Consider the following 23,651-nt stretch of genomic DNA (forward strand, 5'->3'; position numbering starts at 1 on the left):
GTAGGCACTCAGCATGGTTTAGTGCATGAAGCAGTGGTTAGGGATGTGAAGGTGGAGTGAGGAGTGAGTACTAGATTCTGTTCCCACTTACCAATTTTACCTCTGTGCCCTTCAAACACCATCTAAGTATTTTCTTGTCTGTGAGTATTAAAGTAGATTTTCATGGTCTTTTCCTTTTTAAAATACCAGTTGAAATCATATAAATATTTTTTGCCATTATATAAATTACTGTGACTTATTGACCCATTGTTAAACTTTAGATTGTTTCTAGAAATTTGTTATTAAAACATTTTAGTGAACACATTTGTGCATAAAGCCTTGTCCACATTTCACATTTCCTCAGGATAATTTTCCTGCAGTAGAATTATTAAGGAAAATACCACCATGTTTTGGTACATGTGATTAAATTTATTTCAGAAAGATTGCACCAGTTTACTACCATGAAAAAATATTAGCGTGTTCTTAACCTACTTTCTCAGTATTTTTTAAATCTTTTCTTTGGTAGTTTGATAAATGAATAATTTGCTTTTATCTGAATATTTGCTTGCCACAATTGAAGCTTATATATTTTGTCTTTAATGAATAATCTTTTAAGACTTAATTTATTTGTCTTCCACAGTTCAGCAAATAAGTGCTTACTATGTACTAAACTCTGTGCAACACTGGAGATTTAGCTTTGAACAAAAAGTACCTGTTCTCATGAAGCTTATGTTCTGGTAGTTTAATTCTTAACTGATTTGCTTAAATTCTTTAATGATACACTTATATATTTACATGTGCTTTTCTTCTCTTTAGGTTTGAGTATAAAAGTTTATACTTTTTACATAATCGAATATCGATCCTTTGCCTTACACCGTTTTCTTTTGACTTTAAATCTAGAAAGTCACCTTTCCAAAATCTTTATAAATACATGCATTTTTATTTAATATGTTAAGACATTTAACACAGTTTATCTGAAATATACTTTCTGTATGCTATGAGTTGAGCAACTATAGATTTTTCCGCCTATTTTTTAAAAAAGCCAAATAACATTTATATACTGGTTCATTCCTCCTACCACCACCTCCTTTTTTGTTGTTGTCTTTAATTTTTTATAAACAAGCATCTGTTGTTGAGCTACTTGCTTTTTCCATTGAATTTCTTTTTTTATGTAATTGTTTGGTTTTATATGTTTTTTCTTCTTTAAATAACCTACCATTTTGTCTAATGGTGTTTTCTTTAAAGTTTTGTTGGTGCTTGTTTAAAAAAGAATTTAAGTGTACTATTAAGAATTTTATTAAGGGTTAATGTACTGTCTTCTCTAAAGTTGCTTGAATAATACATGGTTTTCCATTTTTGAAAAGTAGTTCTCAAATTGGATAAAGGGTAGAGAAAGAAACTTAAGATACTAGGAGAAAGGAGAGGTTCTGTTTCAATTCTGTTTTGATGTGCACATCTAAAAGTGCAATGAGATTCAAGCAATACAGCCTAAATTCCAATACCCTCCCTGGGGAACAGTTTAGTCTTAGAAGGAAATGACAGCTGTAATCCCTTTGATTCTGGTTCATTTTCCCTTAGGGTGAGAAAAATGAGTTACTACCTCCTACCACTGCTAGGACTGGAGATGTGGTTTTTGCAGCTTGCTGGCCTATGTATTATAGATCAGCATTCTTACTTGAATGGTTAGAACTAGTCTAAACATGAAAAAAGCGGAAATTGAAAGTCATGATCTAAGTCAGTGATGGTGGAATAGTGGCTTTCAAATTAATTTGAAAATGTACATGTGTATATTTTATAAATTGTGTGATTTTACTTTACTTGCATTACAAAGCAGTGGTACAAATAGGACAAAGATAAAATAAGCAGTATTTTAAAAGTAGTTTACCTGTTAACAGAAACTTTCCAGCCTCACTCAAAATACATATCTGGATGCTTAGTTTGTAAGTGTTTAATTTAAAAACCTTATACTACCATGAATTAACATCTAAGGCACAGCATGGATTTTGTGTTTTATCACTACTATTGGTGGCGAAGTATCACAGTCTTGATCTTAGTTTTTTGTGAGACTTGTCAGATCTCATTAATGGTTATTTATTTCATAATGTGGAAGTATAAGAACTAATGCCCGGATTAGAAGTATTGGCTCCCAGTACTCTGCCTTTGCTTGCTTTATTAGCATTATCTTCTATCTAAGATTATTCTCTAGGAATCTTTCTCAACACTTTCTGTTTGTGAGGGCAGTTTAATTAAACTAGATAGCTAAATTTGTATGTGCACTTAGTTGGGGAAATGTAAACTTAATATGCTGAAAGTAAATGAGGGCTTCACTGTCAATCTCTTGTGAGGCTCTCCACTCTTAACCTCAGAATACTTTATGTTTGACCTGTGATATGATCTGACAAAGCAATTCAGCAAAGCCTTTTCTATAAATACATATTAACTATTTAAAAAGCTAATTGTTATCTCTGGACAAAATACATTTATTCTAGTTAAGATTCTTTCTTCCTACACACCATTGAATTATCCTGTGTATAACCTTCTTTAGGGAGGCAAGTGATTGATAATATTGGATTCTGTGTGAAGTTGTGAGACATTTTGAAGACTTTGGGCTCAATTGTCTCACTGTAGCAACCACCAGAGTCCTTAGAGCATTTTTAAAACTGTAAATATTGTGGATTTGGGATTAAGTAAGTGCTTTAAAAAATTTCAGTTTGACCTTTTAATGTTAATGCTGTAATTTATTTTGTTGGTAGAAATCTGATTAAATGATTCCTATTTTGCTAAAGTAACCTAATGGTAAAGGTAAAGATACACAGGTTGACTAACAAATGTGCGTTAAATTGTTACTGATGATAGTTATAAACATTGTGCTATGTTATCACAGCTGTTTGAGATGGAGAACGTTTTTACTGTGCCATCCGATCCTCATCCCCCTCCTGCAGCCCCTCCTTCACTTTCTTTACCTTTATCTTCATCTTCTACCTCATCTGGGACTAAAAAACAAAAGAGGACCCCCACGTATCAGAGATCTGTAAGTCAGGGAAGCAGTCATCCTAGCTTTTTTCTTTGTGTTCAGAGCATGACTAAGAGGCATCACTCAGTTTGATTGAAATACCCTGCAAACTCACTTTCTAACTTCCCTAAGCATTTCCTTCACCTTGAATCTCGAAAGGTAAGTTTAGTAGTGTAGGGCTTGCTACTCAGAGGGTGTCCAGGAATCAAAAGCATTGGTATCCCCTTGGGAACTTGTTAGAAGTAGAGAATCTCAAACCCCTGTCAGTGAGTCAGATTTTGTATTTTAACCAGATCACTGGGTAACTTCACTTTGACATGCCCTAGTTTAGAGTCTGTTGTGCATATGTGCACATTGTGCATATGGTTTTGAATCCTCTGTCATTTGACTTTTGCAAGTCATTTAATCTCAGTGTCTGTTTCATCATTAGTGAAATAGGGACAGTATTACATCCTCCTGGGCTTTTGTAAAAATTAAATGAGTTACTACACATCCAGCACAAAACAGTGTCTACCATGAAAGAACTGGAATTAACCACCTACAGATGTGATGGCTTTTGCACATCACATGTTTTGCATGATTTGGCTATCCCACACAGTGTTTAACTACTTGAAACTTGGGTTTATCTTTCTATAATTTCAGTGGTCTTTTTTTTCCTAATGAAAAATATTCTTATTAAGCCCAACATCAAACAAGTGAAAATGCTTGAGTCAAATTTTCAATGAAAAAGTCTAAAACTAGTTGTAAAGATGTGGATATGTTGCTATAGTAGATCAGTTATAGACCTAACCTAACCTTCCCTGGGGATTTTGTCCTGTGTCATGCTTCACTTAAATAAAATGAAATACCCACTGTGATAGACAGTATCTGATGATTAAATAGGTGCATTGCATTTAAATAGCCCCTCTTTTACTAAAGAATGTTTTTATTTTGCTTTATCTAATCACAGAAACAAATGACAGTATTTGGAGATTTCATCAGTGTCTGCAACAAATGAAAAGACTTCTTTTAATTGTGCCTATGAAGTGATTGATTATTTTTAGGATTGAAGAGTTTTTGTTGTCTTGGAGTTCTTAGAAAACTCTTGTCTAACTCACTGTTTCCAGTCATCTTCCATTAAAAGACTTGAGTGTGCATGCATTTTCTGGTTTGAAATAAGTATTGCATAGAAGGTTTCTTTTATTCTTTTTACTAACTTAAGTAATTGCCTTCAAGATGCATGGCTTACCAAATAGCATCAAGGTTTCTATTTATCTTTCAAAATAAGTATTAATAAATTCCTTAATGATATGTCCTGGTAGTTTGGTTTTCCATTTCTTGAATATTAGTTGCCTTTGTCCTGATCTTCTTGTTTTAGTAATTTAATTAAAGGCAGCTTTTACTTACGTGGTTGCTTTGTCTTAATATTTAAACTCCAGAAATGTGATTTGTGGGATGTGAAAATCCTACCATAAATTGGGACTGTTCCCCAAAATAATTTGAATTACTTCCTCTGAAATGTTTTATTGGCTAAATTAACATTTCCATAATAAAAACACATAATCTTCCCTTTACTTGTATTACCTTTATTTTCTTTGCCTTTTCATATTAAAAGTTCAGTGATTTGTTAATCAGACTTAGTATGCTACAGAGAGAATGTACAGATCTGTATGTATTGAGTTCTTTCTCTTTTTAAAACAGATGAGCTTTGATCCAAACCTTCTCCACAACAATGGACATAATGGGTACCCCAATGGTACTTCAGCAGCACTGCGTGAAACTGGGGTTATTGAAAAACTGCTAACCTCTTATGGATTTATTCAGTGTTCAGAACGTCAAGCTAGACTTTTCTTCCACTGTTCACAGTATAATGGCAACCTGCAGGACTTAAAAGTAGGAGGTAATTTGTCGGTTCTCCTTTTTATAAAACTGATCCCAAATTTTTCTTGCATATCAACGTATTCTTGACAGTGCTATGGTTTTGGCCTTTTCATTGTACCAATTAACTGAAATTTGTCTATATAAATCAGCAGAATCCTGATTTCGCTTGTGGTGGTGATCTTTTTGAGGGATGAAAGAGTAATTGAGTAAAAGATACCTTTGAATATTTTTTAAGTAAATACTTGGTAGATTTGTTACTCCCCCTAATAATGATTGTTTGGCTATTAGGTTTTAAGCCAGTAAAATATTAAACTTTTATAATGTTAGTTTTAATTGTTTTGCCAGGTCCTAGCTTGGGTAGTAGCTGAAAAAAAATAACTCGTACGATGTCACCATTGGACTAGATGGAAATTCATTTTGGCTGACACCATAGAAATTACTTTCATGTGTAGAAAAAGTGTGGCTTATTAAAGGACTGAAGTTACAAGGTCTCTGTGTGTTTTAAAATATCTTTGAGAAAAAAGTTAGAGCAATAGTTAACTCGTTATTGACTGAGGGATTTTTGCAGAAACCAGTGTCTGATATTTTTATCTTGGCTGGCCAGAAATTAATTCTGTTATTTCACTAACACTTTGTGGGTTATTATGTTGAATAGTTAACACCTGACACACCTGTAAAGGCTTCTGCAGCACCATGAGTTTCATTTTCACTTTCTGTATCAGAATCAGTCACTAAGGATTTTTGTGTTTTTGTTGGTCTAATAGTCACATCATCTGAACTATATTTTGAAGAACTGTCATCTTCTGAGCCACTAGTATATATGTCTCTCAGTTAGTGAGAGAAAGAATCTGTGTAAAATTCACCAAAAAATTTTTCACTCAAAATTTTGCAGTATCATTTAAAAAATTTTTACGGTGATAAACTTGCATTTATAATATACACAGGGTTGGCACAAAAAAAGAGCAAAATGAATGATAAGGACAGTCGTAACTTGTGTAATGAACCTGTGATAAGTTTTAAGATCTAATGACTTTGAACAGTGACGTTGATTATCTTTCTCTAAAAATGTATTGATACGTCTCTGGTCAATAATGTGTTAACGTGAATATTTGGCATTCCAAATATTGTACAAGAGTGTTATATTGGTTAATCCTCATTTTACAGATGAAGTAACTGAGGGTATAGAGGGATTTTAATGGGGGGGGGGAAGCTTGCCAAATCACATCATCATCACGTTGCACCATTTGTAGTATGTGTAAGTGCCATGAAAACTAAGACTGAGATATGACTTAGTCTAAAGCAGTGGTTCTGAAACATTAGTTTGTATCAAAGTTACCTACAAGGCTTATTAAAACATAGATAGCTGTACCTGATGCCCAGAGTCTGTTTTTGAGTAAGTCTGGAGTGGGCCCTGAGAATTTACGTGTCTTCTGTGCTTCAAGTGATGCTGCTGCTGCTGCCATTGGTCCAGGGACTACACTTAGAGAAAAACTCAAATGCAGCATTAAGTTTAACTTTAAAGTGAGATACCATTTTCCCAAAATTAGTTCAACAAATATAACACTCTTTATTTTAGATGATGTTGAATTTGAAGTATCATCTGACCGGCGGACTGGGAAACCCATTGCTGTTAAACTGGTGAAGATAAAACAAGAAATCCTCCCTGAAGAACGAATTAATGGACAAGTTAGTGACTTTGATGCTTTATATTTTCTTAGGGCCCTGAATTTGCATATCTTTCACATTAGAAAAGGAAGATTCACCCCATCTCCTCAGTTTGCACGCAAGAGAGCTATAGTATATAAGTTACTATTTTAAAATTATATCAGAAGCACTGGCATTTCTTGACCTGAAATAAAAATCAGGTCAAGAGTCATTTGGGTTTTTACATATAACCCTAAGTCTATACTTACAGTCCGTTTCTGTACTGTAAGTTTGAAACTTGGCAGCATGACATCCTCTGTGGATCATATTAAAATGCATCCCTGTGTATAGTATAGAGGATATTAAAATTCAGTTTATATTGCACAGTGCTGCTCCTGAAATGATTAGCAATGGAAATTTTTTTTTTTTTGACTGGTAGGTTGTGTGCGCTGTTCCTCACAACTTAGAGAGTAAATCTCCAGCTGCCCCGGGTCAGAGTCCAACAGGGAGTGTATGCTACGAACGTAATGGGGTAAACTTGTGTATTTTTCTTAAACCTTTGCCTGATCCACCATGTGATCTATAAGCGTACTTTAAAATTCAAAATAGAAAACGTAAGCTGCAGTTGATTAAAAATCAGTTTTAAATTTGGTTTCAAAGAGGCTTTGAGTGCAGCATAATCAAAAACTTTAAAAAGAAAAAAAAAATCCATAGGACTTCCAAGTGTCTTAGCTTGCCCACGTGTGACCTTAGTTAGAACATTAAGGTAAAATGCTTCTTTTACTTACTTTTTGTGGGGGTTGTGGGAAGGGATCTTTTTTCTGGTTCCTTTTAAGCACTAACTCCAGCTTTTTTTGTTTGGAATGCCTTATATAAAAATTGTTTTTTTGAAATGTAACTATAGCCTCTGGGCAAACACTTCCACGTGTTTAAGCTTTTTGAAGTTGGATTGCTGCTCAGCTGTGGACTCGCAGAAGTCATCAGCACCTTGGAGGGAAAGTGTGTTTATATGAATAAGTTAATGTACTTGTCAAAAAGTCATTTAATTAAGAGATTCGGTTTTAAATGCCAGTTTAAGAAGTATTTAACAAAGTAAATCAGATTATACAGTGAACATGCATCCTGCAATATAGTAATAATAACTTGTTAATTCACAGGAAGTGTTTTATCTGACTTACACCCCTGAAGATGTTGAAGGGAATGTTCAGCTGGAAACTGGAGATAAAATAAACTTTGTAATTGATAACAATAAACAGTAAGTTCTTTTCTCCCATTTAAGTGGATTTTTTCTTTTTGCAGTAAGAAGTTTGAAGTGAGTCAAAAACCTGACTTGTAAATCTGGATAATTTTCATGATCTTTTACATTTTTATTCATCAGCTAAACATTTGAGCATCAGTTCTTTGATAAACACTATGCAAGGTGTCAGAAATAGGAGGATAATTAAAACATGATCAGAACTTTCACAGGTCTCTACTGGAGATCCGTGAAAGTTTTGCCAAACAGCAGTGCTTGAGGCACACTTTGAGATGAGGAGTCACTAGGGAAATGAGAAAAACATTCTGGGTAAAGGAAGTAGCATTTGGGTGAAATGGCCAAAAGTTTGAGTTGATTGAATTGACTGGATCATAGAAAGATGAAGTTTGAACTTTATTCATTAGTAACAGGAATCTTTGAAGGATTTTAATTGGGGAAGTATGGTTTCAATTGTTGGAAGTGGTGGGGATGGTAGGCTTTTGGAGAGTAGGGATGCTCTAGACAAGAGGCAGAGATGTGAGAATTAATATGAAAGATAAAGGTCTAATATGGATAGGCCAGTGGTAGTAGGGTATAGGACTCAAGTCACATAAGAGAAAAAAAGTCACCAACTTTAATAACTTGATAGAGGTGTTTATTAGATCTAGGGGAAGAGGAGTCCCAAATGCCATTTTTCTTGCTTGGGCTACTGGACAGCTAATGATACCAGTAACTGGACTTAGGAGGTACAGCAGAGATTAAGAGTGGGAGAAGAATTATGCTTATTTTGGCATTTTGAATTTGAGGTGTCTGTGGGTAAAGATATTAAATATGTAGTTGTATGTATAGATCTAAACAAGCTAGTGACAGGCAGGAAATAGAGCTGTTGAATTCTTTGGCATAAGCAGTTAAGGAAAGTGTAGTTAAGAAAGCCCATGGATGGTTATTTTTAGTTTAGACTGGAAAAGATAGATACAAGCACAAAGGGAACTTAAAAATAGGAAAAGTTGCTGGGAATGGACTTTCAGTGGCAGTACAGAATAAAGTTCCAGGTGTGTGCAGAATTTTTAGCCTTGAGCGTTACCTCTTGTGAGACTAGAAGAAATCAGATTGAGTTACAGGTATGGATAGTCTGAGGCCTCAAATTAATCTTAAGTAGGAAATAGGGCTTGAGGTGGATGGGGAGCCAACGAAAGGGCTTTAAATAAAGTCTTGAATGTGCTAAGCTCTTGTACTAAATATTTATGTACAGTTGTTAATCCTCAGAACAGCCTTACCTGATAAGTCTTCCATGTGTAAAGTGAGGTATGTTCTCATAAAGTAACTTGCCTAAAGTCACACAGCTTTTAAATTGACATTTCAATCCCAAGTCTGGCTCTACATAAGACCTTTCACTGTAGTGAGTTGCGAAAGCACGTAGGATTTTTCCAGCATCTTCTGTTAATCTGTTAAGTTTCTGAAATAAAAAGCACAATTGGGCTACACTCTGTCCATGAAGAATTAAGGGAAGTAATAAGACCAATAGCTTGGCCTGAAGATCTTAAAAACAACACCAACAAATACTCTTCCATCTTAGACAATTTGTGCCATCTTTAAGGGCTTCCTGGTAGCTCAGACAGTAAAGAAATCTGCCTGTAATGCAAGAGACCTGGCTTCAATCCCTGGGTTGGAAAGATCTCCTGGAGAAGGGAATGGCTACCCATTCCAATATTTTTGCCTGGAGAATTCCACGGACAGAGGAGCCTGGTGGGCTACAGTCAGTGGGGTCACTATCAGATTTACATGCTGCTGCTCAAAGATGGGGCCAGTTTAGCAACATATGACGTCTTTCTTTTCAGTGGAGGTGAATGTCACTTTTTTAAAGCATAGCAAATATCTCCTATAATCACTGCATTACACGTTTCTTTGCTGTAGGATTGATGGGATAGCTACTACAGTATTCATTGCAAACAGGACCATCTTTTATTTATCTCTGTTTCCTCATATGTTTGTTTGCAATACATAATTCCTACTCCATGTTTGTTCAAGTAATAGCCTCTCTAAAACCTTAGCATTCCCCATCTGATGGCAACCAATTTGTGGACTTATTTTCAACAGCCCAAAAGAAAAACGGTTACATATAAATGTGCCCAGTTTAAAAAGCTAGGAAGTTTGGGCAAAAGTCCTTTGCATGTGAAGCTATATGAAAAGGATTGTGTATTAGAAAATCTTATATTAGTGATGATGCAGAAGTCTTGAGGGCTTAGAAAATTATTGTTTCTCTAAAGTCATCATATCTAACCAAATCAATGCATTTTCCACCCCTCTTTGTTCCCCACCATCTCCACCTGATTCTTTTTTTTCCAGTACTGGTGCTGTAAGTGCTCGTAATATTATGCTGTTGAAAAAGAAACAAGCTCGCTATCAGGGAGTAGTTTGTGCCATGAAAGTAAGTGTCATCAAATTTGACAAACTTGAGTTTTTTTCTTTGGCTGTGTTAAGTCTTTAAAACCCAAGGCTTTGTTTTTCCTTTAAAAAATATAAACTTCAAAAGCAATCTGGTTACTAATTATGTTCTTTAAAATGGCCATTTAATTAGTATTAATATTAGACTTTACCAAATAATAATGTTGCCACTGAAAAGACTTCTTAATTGTAATCATAAATATATATGCTGAATAGTGCATAATATTCCTGCTGTTTTTTTTCATATTTGTTTGCCTCTAGGAGGCGTTTGGCTTTATTGAAAGAGGCGATATTGTAAAGGAGATATTCTTTCACTATAGTGAATTTAAGGGTGACTTAGAATCCTTACAGCCTGGAGATGACGTGGAATTCACAATCAAGGACCGAAATGTAAGATAGTTAAATAACTTGACTTTGACCTTTTAAGATAAGTAGTTAAAATTTATGAAACACTTAAAATGACATGTGTGCCCCCCTTGCTCCCTTCTGATTTAGGGTAAAGAAGTTGCAACAGATGTCAGACTTTTGCCTCAAGGAACAGTCATTTTTGAAGATATCAGCATTGAACATTTTGAAGGAACTGTAACCAAAGTTATCCCCAAAGTACCCAGTAAAAACCAGGTAAATAGTCTTTTTCAGGAGAGTCATCTTTTGCCTCATCAGAAATAGAGTAATGTGGTGTGGTATACAGAAGTTTTATTATATTCAATTAATGTAATTTTGTGATAAGTATTAAGTATTTAATGTGTAGAAATAAAACTAAATAGGAAACCATTGGTACATTCATGAATATGTTTGTTTGTTTGTTTTAACTGAGTGATATGGAGAAAGGGACCCAAAAAAAAAAATGCTTGTTAGATGGGGGGGAAACAATTCATGTGTGCGTGCTTGGGCCCCAGTTGGGCTTTTTTGTATGTATGGGGTCTGGGTGGAGTGAAGAGATGAGACCAGTGGTATCATTGTTAAGGAAATGTAAAACATAAGAGATTGAATTTTTTTCCCTTAAATAAAATCTCTCAGAGTGCAGGATCTTAACTGCAGTATCATGAGTTCATGGTTGTGTCATGTGACCACAGAACACAAAAGCTTTCAAACTGAACATAGGTTTTCAACACCTTTTTTTCCTTTAGGGAATTATCTATTATAAATAACATGGGTTTACTGTGTGTTCTTCTGTTTGACTTAGAACTAGGAAGGATGAGAAATCTCCAGCTAAAATAGTTTTTCCTTCTCATCAGAATGACCCATTGCCAGGACGCATCAAAGTTGATTTTGTGATTCCTAAAGAACTTCCCTTTGGAGACAAAGATACAAAATCCAAGGTGACCCTGTTGGAAGGTGACCACGTTAGGTTTAATATTTCAACAGACCGTCGTGACAAATTAGAACGAGCAACCAACATAGAAGTTCTATCAAATACATTTCAGTTCACTAATGAAGCCAGAGAGATGGTAAGTATCAGACATTATTAGATTCATATCCAAAGTGGAAGGTAGGTGGGATGATGTTATATATAAGTTTGTGATATGGTATTGAAAATTCTTTGAGACATGACAATATTGGGTAGTTACCTTATTAAGGTGATTAAGAATATAGACATTGAATCAATCTTGGTTTGACACCCTACTCTCCCCATTACCTTGAAATAGATGTGAGAAGGTTTTAGAATGGAAATCTGGAGAGGATGATTTCTAAGGTCTTTTGAGAGCCAGTGCTTCTCTGGCCCTTAAATATGAAGACTGAGTTGATTTAAGTTCATCTTTGTAGAAAGTAGATTTTTCCAGATTGTTCCATAAAATCCTCCACAAAGTAGGTTTTGTTTTTACAGTAGGACTTGCAGTTTTTTATTAGTGAATATATGTCTGTAAATGATGTATGCCAGTGTTGCCCAAACATTTTAAAAGTTCAGCTTTCATGAATTGGTTTTATCAAATGTAATATACATTTGGTGCTGTTTAGTTAATAGCTACAGCAGGGCGGTGGACTGGTCCTTAGCCTGTTAGGAAACCAGGCTGCGCAGCAGGCAAGCTCTCGAAGCTTCATCTGCTGCTCCCCATTGCTCATGTTACATCCTGAACCCCCTCCCTACCCCTCACCTCTAGGTCCTTGGAAGAGTTGTATTCCATGAAATGGATCCCTGGTGCCAAAAAAGTTGGGGACTGCTGATCTGTAATATTTCACAGTGTTGTCAGTTGGACTGGATATGTTCAATGAAAATTGAAGTTTCTTGAGACTTTTGTTAACCATTAGGAGAGCTGATCTTCTTTGACATTTGCAGTGTTTTAAAAAAAAAAGTTTCCTAGATCTGTTTTGCTTTACAGTATGGAGAACATCATCAGGATTTAGCAAGGATTAAATGTCAGAATGTAGCTTAGGCTATATTCAAAACTGATTATAGAGTAATCATCTCTGTAATATGTAAATATGTAACATGTAAGTCATTGGTGTGTTGATTATAGTTGTGTTTCAGTAACTATTCATGTACCTGTCATGTCCAGTTATTCTGGATATAAGGCCCTTACAGAGCTGATAATTTAATATGAAGGAAAAAAAACATGAGGATGGAATGGAACTTTATATAGTTTATTTCAAACCTAAATTTAAGTCCACCTGTGCCTAAAGTCAAAAGATTTTTGAAACTGAGGTTATGAAGTTGCCTTTAGTTGACTTTTGAGGTATTTGAAGTATTGTTCCGTTGATTTTTCATTTCTGGAAGTTACAGTGTCATAAAGCTTGGGCATTATTTGGAATCCATTATTTGCCACTTAGTAGCTATGTGCTTTGGGCAAATTACTTAACCTCTTTCGACCTCAGTTTCCTCATCTTGTAAAACAGAATATTTTTGACAATTGAAAATTAAATGGATGAGGGTGGGATGTTCAGAGAGAATAGCATTGAAACAAGTACACTATCAAGGGTGAAACAGATCACCAGCCCAGGTTGGATGCATGAGACAAGTGCTCAGGGCTGGTGCACTGGGAAGACCCACGGGGATGGGATGGGGAGGGAGGCGGGAGGAGGGATCGGGATGGGGAACACATGTAAATCCATGGCTGATGCGTGTCAATATATGGCAAAAACCACTACAATATTGTAAAGTACTTAGCCTCCAACTAGTAAAAATAAATGGGAAAAAAAAAAGAAAGTTAAATGGAATATGCTACATACATTTACTTCAGAAATAATTTTTCTACTGTTTATTGGCCAAGGAGTAGCATCTGGGGAGTCTCAGTTGCTTAGAGATTATTTTATTGAAATCAGTGAATTTGTATTTAAATGGAAATTTTTAAATGTGGATATAAGATTTGGATATTTAATTCCTAACAAATTTAATGTGATACTTCCAAACTTGAATGTGGTTTTGACAGTCTTCACAGCCAGTATTACTTTGGTTTCAGGGTGTAATTGCTGCCATGAGAGATGGTTTTGGTTTCATCAAGTGTGTGGATCGTGATGCTCGTATGTTCTTCCACTTCAGTGAAATTCTGGATGGGAACCAGCTTCATATTGCAGATGAAGTAGAGTTTACTGTGGTTCCTGTGAGTAGTTTCTGTGAAAAGTATGAGAGGTTTTCTTGGTCTTTCCTTTTTCAGTTTTAAGTTACTTTTTTTTTATCATTTGTAGGATATGCTCTCTGCCCAAAGAAATCATGCTATTAGGATTAAAAAACTTCCCAAGGGCACGGTTTCGTTCCACTCCCATTCAGATCATCGTTTTCTGGGCACTGTAGAAAAAGAGGCCACTTTTTCGAATCCTAAAACCACTAGCCCAAATAAAGGCAAAGAAAAGGTAAGTTTTAATCAAAATGATTTTTGCAGTTTGTCTCTTCTCTTTAAAGGAAACCACTGTGCACACAGTAATGGAGTGTTAGTCTTTCAGAATCCCCTATAATATGAACAGTGAATCAATATAAAGCAAAGATTTTAATCTCAGCAATATTAACATCTTGAGCTGGATAATTCTTTGGGTAGGAGGAGGTGGGTAGCTGTTCTTTGCATTTGGGGATGTTTAGCAGCATCCCTCTCTGGCTTTTACTCATTAGAGGCCAGTATCTTTTCTCCCCCTGTGTGACATGTCTCCAGAATCTGCCAAATGTCTCCTGATCACTCCCAATTTAGAATCACTCATCTGAAATGATAGTGTTTGTCATCCAAGAAATTTAAAACTTTGAAATTTTGGTAGACTGAATTCACACGTTGGAACTCCCCATTTTTTAAAAAACCCACTGAATCTAAATATGAAGCTATCCATAAGATTATTTTTGCTCTTAAAGTAACAGATTAAGAATTGTATAGAAACAGGTTAATCCAAACAATGTTAATGCTACTGTAAAAGGTCAGTAAGGGATCTTTGTCAAAAGTTAATTTTTAAACTGGCAGCATCTGGGACAGTTTCACTAAGGACATTGACATTTAACAGGTGGAGATAAATGAGGAAAGGATATTCCTCACGGAATAGAGGTACAGATGAGAAAGTCTCAAGGTTTCTTTATAAAGCACTAGTTAGTTTAACAGGAAGATAGGGCTTTTTCTTTGGGCGAGGTGATTTCTGATTGGCTGTGAAAACTAGCATAGACATATTGTCAGTAAGTTCTCCATCATCAATGTTAAAATTAGGGTAAGATTTTAAGACCAAATTACAGCAGATTGAGTTGGCCTTGAGTTAAGGTAAGACTGTATTTTTATTCATACGAAAAACATGTATTTTGGAGAACCCTAGATAAGAAACCCCTGCCAGTTCTCTGGTCAGGATTCTGTAACAGCTGCAATGGTGCTGATAGTGTTTGTTCAGTTGTTCTTGATTCTTTGCATTGTTTTCTGTCTCTGTCTCTCTAGGAAGCTGAGGATGGCGTTATTGCTTATGATGATTGTGGAGTGAAATTGACTATTGCTTTTCAAGCCAAGGATGTGGAAGGATCTACTTCTCCTCAAATAGGAGACAAGGCAAGATAATTCTTCTTACCAGAGAAAGGAGAGGGAGGGAGAGTTAAAGTTTATCATCTTAATCTTAAATTCTGAAAAATGGTTTCTTTAAATTTTATCAAGTTTTGCTACAATTCTTTTGTGCTTACAAGTTTAATACATGAACATCTTCCTATTTAAAAGCAGTTTATTCAATTAGAATAGGGTCTAGCAAACTTTTGTTAAAAGATTTTTGAGGAGTTAGATAAGCATTAGATATGTCAAAAGAATTACCTTATTTAAAATAAATAATATTGGTAAGAAAGTTAAAACAGTCACTGAAACATCAAAGTAAAATCATACCAAAGGTTTTTACATTGCAGTTAATTTTTTGTTGTACTTGGTTAGAATGTCTGGTTTTCTAATTGACCTCCTTTAGAGAAATTGATATCTATAAGGAATACACACTGGAGAACAACTTGATCTTCATAGAAAATGGAATGAGAAGTAGAAGTAGTTCTGTTCCACCAAATTATTTATACAGAATATTTAAGTGGGAAGCAAGGTCTGGGGGAGTTGTCATTTCCACTTAGTGTGGAAATGTCATAGTAAGCATCCTTATTTTTCACAGGTTGAATTTAGTATTAGTGACAAACAGAGGCCTGGACAGCAGATTGCAACTTGTGTGCGACTCTTAGGTCGTAATTCGAACTCCAAGAGGCTCTTGGGTTATGTGGCAACTTTGAAGGATAATTTTGGATTTATTGAAACAGCCAATCATGATAAGGAAATCTTTTTCCATTACAGGTAAGGATTGCCTTTTAGGAACTTGGAGCTTCCATTCTTTGGTTTTGGAGTCAAAAATATTAATATTGGGTGGCTACATAGTTTTTAATCTCAGATTTCATATTGGTAAAATTTTGGTAGTATATAAAGTTAATTGTTTACCTCTATATAGAAAACATGTGGTCAAAAGATACGGGAAGACCTGTATCTGCTTTGAACATTGTATAGGACCCTGTCTACTTCAGTAAAAGAATTCTGTTTTATATGTTGCTATCAGAGAATTGTGTATTTGATTTGGTATTATAGCATAGTGGTTAGCCATAGCCCATAGCATGGGCTCCTAGAACCATACGGTTTCAGTTTGAATCCAGGCTCTGCCTCTTAATAGCTATGTAACTTTTACTATCTTTTTATTGAACGAAAATAACCTCCGAGCATCTCAGTTTTATTATCTTGAATCTGGGGGTAAAGGTACCTCTTCATAGCATATTCTTGAAGATCATATGAGTCAGTGCTTAAAACTGTATCCAATTTGTAAGCACATCATGAATATTATAATAAAAGAAATAAAGGCTGCTTGCTTCTGTTGATGTTTGTGGTAAATATTCTAATGTCATCTCCTTCCCCTCCCCTGCAGTGAGTTCTCTGGTGATGTTGATAGCCTGGAACTGGGGGACATGGTCGAGTACAGCTTGTCCAAAGGAAAAGGCAACAAAGTCAGTGCAGAAAAAGTGAACAAAACACACTCAGGTAATGAATTGTAACTTCTGATGACTCTGCCTGTTTAGGAAAAAGGGTGAAGGGTAAGGGGGGAGAGGGAGCAAAAGCCCTAATGTTCTAAGCCATTGTTCTCCAGGTGTGATCCCTAGATAACAGCATCATCACCTAGCCACTTGTTAGAAATACATGTTTGTCAAAAAGAAAAAGAAAGAAATACATGTTCTTTGACCCCAGCCCTACTGAAACTTTGGAGATGGGTACCCTGTTTTAACAAATCCTTCAAGTGATTCTGATGAACACTGAAGTTTGAAAACCACTGTTCTGGATTATTTACGTCATTTGCTTTGAGTTTATTGTCAGTTCAATATCTCTTTTTGAAAAATAACCCCAAGATAATTTCCATGGGATTAGGGAGGGGAGGCATTCCTCTAGAAGACAAGAATGAGTTTAAATGTGAAAAATAATGGGAACTTCAGAAAATCGTTGCTATTTAGAATCTTTGATTTCTTACAACTTCCTTTTTGGGTTTTAAGTAATACAATTCCCCAAATAACACTTTCTCTTGATGTTTTTCTAGAGAAGTGGGAGTTAAGAATGTTCATTCAGTTTAACAAATACCTAGATGTATGCTGTGTTTTAGATACTGGGGGTACAGCAATGAAGAAATAAGACAAAACTGGCCAACAAGATGAGTGAAATATGTAGCATGTTCAGAAAGATATTAAGATAAAATAAGTTGGAGAAGTATATAAGTATTGGGTTTGCCACTACTTCTAGAGACCAGGGAATACCTAACAAGGTGACATCTGGTCACCTGGAAAAGGAGAGTGAGACATGTTTAAATATGAATACTTCTTAATTCTTTGAACATCTTTAATAATAGTTTAAAAGTATTTTAAGACTAGCAGACAGCCAGCTAGCCCTCTATTAACATTTGTCCTGATGATTTTTGCTTTTTGATTTTTAATCCTGTGGAATAGCATTTCAATGTAATTGTTGACAGAGAGGTATACATGCTTTTCTTTTGTAGTGAATGGCATTACTGAGGAAGCTGATCCCACCATCTACTCTGGTAAAGTCATTCGCCCCTTGAGGAGTGTTGATCCAACACAGACCGAGTACCAAGGAATGATTGAGATCGTGGACGAAGGTAAGAACATCTCTATCATGTTTTGAAATTTGCCTTACCTTCAGATGAGCCTGTCAAAGATTTAAAAATGTGGTGTTGCATTTGTCCTTAAAAACTGAATTAAGAAGTGATTTATTTTCCTACCCATGCTTGGCTTTTATTTTTTTTATTTCTTGGAAATGAGGTCAGCCTGGATTTATGTGAATAAATGACTGATATGTGAGCTACTGACTGAGTTATAATAGACTAAGAACAAAATCTCACACTGAAAATATGCATTTAATGGTTGATAATCAGACATTCACAATTGGCTGGGTTTAATACAATTTTGTTTCTCCTCTATTATTCACTGGTTATTTACATCAGTATTGACAAAATGTCCTAGTAACTATTCAATTCTATAAACATTTTTGCTTCCTGTAAAATTTTACTATGTCTGTTACTTACAGGATACCGTGAGGATCCTACTACTTGTCTCTAGGTCACGGCTCCCTATTTTTCATTTTTCTGCCTTTTTTTCCCAGTCTTTGACAACTCCCTGAGAACTGCTGTAATGCCTTGCTCCAAACAATACCAGAAAGACCAACAGATTTGCAATAGAAATACAGTAGGGAACACTGGATGATTAATACAGCGGAATTACCATAGGGATGAGGTTGATAAGAGGGTTTGAAATGCCAACCAAAGATGATAGCTTGATTTAAAAAGAGAATAAATCTTGTGCCATCTGGGAGTCATAGAAGAACATAAAGTGGAAAGAGCAGGTCATTTGAGAGAAGGACATTAGACTTGATGAACCTGTTCTTTTATCACATGAGGTTCTTAAGAATTTCTTTTTTCTGTTAAACCAGTATCCTCATACATGCACATCTCCAAATATGAATTAACTTTATAGCAAGTCATTATTGAACTATGATGCCATGATGATTATCAAACCATTAAAAGGGCCATGTGGGTGTGGGCAACTAACTTTAACTCATGAGATAACATCGAAATATCCTTTTTCCTCTCTTTGATTATCCCTTTTACTTACTTTTTTTTTTTGCATTCCCAACCCCTAATCCACTTACTCTTCAACATTTGCAATATAGTCTAAAAGCAAGGTTTTGTAGAAAAGGAAATTTTCCTGAAATCTCCAAGCCTAGAGTTTTCTGGAACTATACAGATCACATTTTCCCCACTTGGTGGTGAGAACAGCTCTTTTAGGAAGACAGCTAACCTAATATAAGACCAGGGGTTTCAGTGCTGGACAGACCTAGATCTGCACATGAGCTCTTCCACTTGCTAGCTGTACAACCTTAGACAAATCTTTCCTTACTCAGTTTCTTCATTTTTAAAATGAAGATATCTTCAACCTCAAAAGGTTCTATAAAGATTAAGTATGAATCAGTATAGTAAGTGTTTAATAAATGGTAGTTACTACCAATATCACTTAGTCAGGTTGTCTCTAATACTTCTGTATGACTTGCTCAATTGGCAGTATCTCCTCAAAGTTTTAAAGTTTCTCTCAGTTTGAAAAGAAAATCTTCACTTACCTCTATAATCATCAAGAGAATGGTTAAATGCATTCCCAATTTTGAAGCTACTACTTCCATCTGATATTTTTACCTTCATTTCTACTTTTGTTGATTCAGTGAATTCACTATCCAGGTGAACTGATAGGTAGCTGAACCCTTTGGCCTGGTTTTTGTCTGTAGCCTGCCTTGACTTCAGCCAACTTTTTATTCTAGGGCAAAGCTCAGCAAATAAGACGACTTGTTTTTATTAATAACGTTTTCTTGAAACACAACCACAGCTGTTCATTTACATGCTCTCTTTGCTTTCTTACTGCCAACAGCAAAATTGAGTACTTGTGACAGAGACAGGATTCTGTAAGATTAAAATATTTACTATCTGACATTAAGAAAAAGTGTGACAGGCCATCTAGGAGAACAGTGTCTTAGGTTTGATAGAGCCACAATCAGAACAAAGAAAGGAGGTGGAATGCCAAAAAATTTATCTACATTGTGTTTTTGCTTGGCATGTTTAATGTCCAGTTGCATGTTTTTGCTTGTGCTTGGCATGTTTAATGTCCAGTTGCATATGGATCAGAAATGTTTTTGACTCATTCATATTGTGCACTTGGAAAGAAGATAATCCAGTAGATCATGTGAGCAATCCATAGTGCTTTAAAACTAAGTAATGAGATGGTAAGTGATAGTGTTGTTGGAGTTTTTCATTTTCCCTATAAATGTGGTTTATAGCCGTTCATTAGCTAGTACAGTGACAATGAGCTACAAGTTTTCCTTTATTTTCATGGTAGTGTTTAACATTCAGGATTTTATTGAAGCTTTAAAGTAGAATTTCTCAGGTATTAAAAATCTTAGTGAATATAATATTTTTAGCAAATTATTTATAAATTTATTAGGACCATCAACAGAGAGGGCTGTTGTGAAATATTAGCTTTTAGACTTTGTACCTGTTTCTCCTTACAGGGGATATGAAAGGTGAGGTCTATCCATTTGGCATAGTTGGGATGGCCAACAAAGGGGACTGCCTACAGAAAGGGGAGAGCGTCAAGTTCCAGTTGTGTGTTCTGGGCCAAAATGCACAGACTATGGCCTACAACATCACACCCCTGCGTAGGGCTACAGTGGAGTGTGTGAAAGATCAGGTAAGTGGTAATACCTCTGGGTCCAGTTGGATCCTTTTATGAGTTGGTAACCAAACCCTTGAAAATTTTTCAGCCAAGCAGGAACCATCAACATTCATTTTGTTTTTATTTCCACTTTATCTTCCTTTTCAATGATTTGAAGAGCTTATTAAAAACTGAAAAACTACATGGAAAGAAAAAAAATGGCAATAGTAGCAAAAGGAAAGTAAAAGTAGTACTAATAACTAACATAACGGGGAGAATAAGTTCAGAGTGAGACTTCCAGAATAGAAAGACATATTAACAGTTGTTCATACTTGAGCTCAGAGCTGCTTCTGCAGACCACACAAAGAAACCATGTATATAGAAGTTTTCATAAAATAAACTTTGGGCGAACAAAACTATTCCTGGTACTTAAGATCTCAAGGGAATCTGTGAGTCCTCAGAAGACTTTTTTAAAAATTTCAGTACAGTGAATATAACATTTTGTATGGCTGTTTCTAGTAGTACCATAACCCAGCTTGATTTTGGAAGGAAACAGAACAAGCTTGTGTTCAAGTAACAACTTTTCTGATTTTGCTTAATTCAGTAGCTTAGTTCATGCATATGTGTAGGCACAAGATAACCTTTGTTACTCTGGCTGTGGTAGAGTGGATGGCAATGATTTCAAAGATATATTTCTTCCCTAAGTTTTGCAGAACCCAGGCATCAGCATTGACACCATGTTTTATAAATCCCCTTCTAATTAGGGTCAAGCATTGTGTTTCATTGAAAGTGAGTTTTTCCCTCCTATGGTGTGTCTTTTTTACACTACTGTCTTTAAATTTTCAGTTTGGCTTCATTAACTATGAAGTAGGAGATAGCAAGAAGCTCTTTTTCCATGTGAAAGAAGTTCAGGATGGCATTGAGCTGCAGGCAGGAGATGAGGTGGAATTCTCAGTGATTCTTAATCAGCGCACTGGCAAGTGCAGTGCTTGTAATGTTTGGCGAGTCTGGTGAGTTTTTTGTTGTTCATTAGTAACCTCCTTTGACTGTCTTTTAACTCTTGTGATCTCTGCTTTATCATGTTTCTTCACTTTCCATCACTGTTTTTTGTAATTCACTTCTGCCACTTTCTGGTTATTTCTTCATTGTCTAAATTTTATAGTTTAGCATTTCTGGCACTATGTTTTTGTTTTAATAACACCGTTAGCATGAGAGGAGCTAAGAATCTCTGGAAATATTTCTTCATATTTTTCCTTTTCTATGTTTTGGTTTTTTTTTTCATACCCAGTACCTTGTTTTATGTGTCTGCGGAACTGGTCTTTCTGATTGCGGACCTAGGGGTGAGGGTCTAGGGATGACCTCACCCAAATGATTCTTTCAGCTCCTACACAGTAATAAACCTTGCTGCTAAGGCGCTTCAGTCGTGTCCAACTCTGTGCGACCCCATAGACGGCAGCCCACCAGGCTCCTCCATCCCTGGGATTCTCCAGGCAAGAGCACTGGAGTGGGTTGCCATTTCCTTCTCCTTGAGTTGGGAATAAAAAGATAAACCAACTTGTCTCTCCTGTCTTGCTAGCCAGTTGGCTAGGTGAGGCAAGAGTCCCCCCTCATTAACACTGAGTCATTTGGGTAGTTAGGTAGTAGACACATTCTGCATGTACTTACTTTCTTCCCACCAAGAGTTGCTTATTCTCATCTCTTGACTTTGTTACAGCGAGGGCCCCAAGGCTGTTGCAGCTCCACGACCTGATAGGTTGGTCAATCGCTTGAAGAATATCACCCTGGATGATGCCAGTGCTCCTCGCCTAATGGTTCTTCGTCAGCCAAGGGGACCAGATAACTCAATGGTATGAGGGCATACAAGTTTTAAGGGGGAAATGGGGGCAAATGATAAACCAACATACTATTTGAGGTCCTCCTATTTTAGCATGGCTCAAAGGGCTTAATTTTCAAAAGTGCTTCAAGTATCATTATCATAATCAGTTAGGATCCCTGCACATCGGGTCAGCCCCTAACATAATGGTTGCTTACAATAAGAGGAACATTTCTTGATGTTCTGATACTTTGAACATAGTTTAGGTAATAGATCAGGAGAGCTTACTATAGATTTCCTCCTCTGCAAAAGAATTGGTGGTGATAGAGAGTAATACTTCGGTATTATATGTTAATAACACATACATATATGTGATATATATATCATGTTACATTTTGGGATTGTGAAATTAGCCATTGTCATGCACCTGGGTCATTAACTGCGATTTTATTTCTTCACAGGGATTTGGTGCAGAAAGAAAGATCCGTCAAGCTGGTGTCATTGACTAACCACATCCACAAAGCACATCATTAATCCACTATGATCAAGTTGGGGGGATTCTGGTGAAGGGTTCTGAATATCTCCCTCTTCATCCCTCCCAAAATCTGGGATACTTATTCTATTGAGCTATTACACCAGTTTTAACACCTTCCTCGTGTTATGTTTAAAAAAATAAATAAATTTAAGAAAACCATTTTAAAATTATGCACAGTTGCAGCCTGGAAAACTTAAGGTGGCGCCTTATAGTATCAATTTTAGGAGCTTTATTTGGTGCATTTAACGCAACTGGTAATTGCAAAATCCACTTCGCCTGTGTAAGAGAAAAATATAGACTGTTAACTTGTTGGCCCTATGAAATTCTGCACTTGATATTTAGTATATACTCTACCTTCATTACTTCTGGCAAAATTTCTGCCTTAGCACTCAGTTGCATTCTTTTTCCTTTTCTGTTTATTATGCTTTAATTCTGAGGACCATATGAGGGTAGAATATATTAAAAATTACCAAAATTTGTATAGGCAAACCATTTCCTTAAGTTGATGGCCAAATGTTAAAATGTTATTTTTCATATCATTTATAATCTTGTCACAGTCCACTTAACGAAGTTTGGTTAGATTTCAGTGAAAATTATCTTCCAGAGTAGTTTTTTTTTTTTTTTTCCTGGCATGGGGGGGTAACTTTACTACAATTAGTATGTATGGTGCAGAATTTCATGCAAATGAGGTGTGCCAGCAGTGTGATAATTTAAACGTATTTAAACAAAAACAAAAAGACGAATGCACAGACTTGCTGCTGCTTAGATCACTGCAGCTTATAGGACCCAGTTTCTTTTACTGATTTCAAAACAAAACAAAAGAAAAAATAATAAAAAAGTTGTGCCTGAAATGAATCTTGTTTTTTTTATAAGTAGCCGCCTGGTTCCTGTGTCCTGTAAAAATACAGGCACTTGACCCTTGGTGTAGCTTCTGTTCGACTTTTTATCACGGGAACGGATTGGTCTGATTTCTTG

At 35.8% G+C, this 23,651-nt stretch overlaps 1 protein-coding gene across 4 annotated transcripts in view; it reads left to right on the forward strand.

Annotated features, from left to right (window-relative positions):
- Positions 1-23,527, forward strand: part of CSDE1 (cold shock domain containing E1) — a 35,350-nt gene extending 11,823 nt beyond the window's left edge. The window contains exons 3-21 of one of the 4 annotated variants that reach the window (XM_043459998.1): positions 2,864-3,010; positions 4,673-4,871; positions 6,429-6,538; positions 6,936-7,028; positions 7,654-7,751; positions 10,077-10,158; positions 10,437-10,565; positions 10,671-10,796; positions 11,414-11,626; positions 13,574-13,714; positions 13,800-13,964; positions 15,011-15,118; positions 15,708-15,883; positions 16,500-16,612; positions 17,613-17,732; positions 20,186-20,364; positions 21,175-21,338; positions 22,043-22,175; positions 22,603-23,527. In XM_043459998.1, the coding sequence (XP_043315933.1) occupies positions 2,873-3,010; positions 4,673-4,871; positions 6,429-6,538; positions 6,936-7,028; positions 7,654-7,751; positions 10,077-10,158; positions 10,437-10,565; positions 10,671-10,796; positions 11,414-11,626; positions 13,574-13,714; positions 13,800-13,964; positions 15,011-15,118; positions 15,708-15,883; positions 16,500-16,612; positions 17,613-17,732; positions 20,186-20,364; positions 21,175-21,338; positions 22,043-22,175; positions 22,603-22,650 (2,535 nt within the window). In that variant the 5' untranslated portion in view covers positions 2,864-2,872 and the 3' untranslated portion in view covers positions 22,651-23,527. The remainder of the gene's footprint in view (positions 1-2,863; positions 3,011-4,672; positions 4,872-6,428; positions 6,539-6,935; positions 7,029-7,653; positions 7,752-10,076; positions 10,159-10,436; positions 10,566-10,670; positions 10,797-11,413; positions 11,627-13,573; positions 13,715-13,799; positions 13,965-15,010; positions 15,119-15,707; positions 15,884-16,499; positions 16,613-17,612; positions 17,733-20,185; positions 20,365-21,174; positions 21,339-22,042; positions 22,176-22,602) is intronic. The other 3 variants (XM_043460006.1, XM_043460014.1, XM_043460023.1) reach the window with 3 other exon arrangements.
- The last annotated feature ends 124 nt before the right edge of the window (positions 23,528-23,651 follow it).

The sequence above is a fragment of the Cervus canadensis genome, chromosome 2 (genome assembly GCF_019320065.1).
Source record: "Cervus canadensis isolate Bull #8, Minnesota chromosome 2, ASM1932006v1, whole genome shotgun sequence".
NCBI classification, from domain to species: Eukaryota; Metazoa; Chordata; class Mammalia; order Artiodactyla; family Cervidae; genus Cervus; species Cervus canadensis.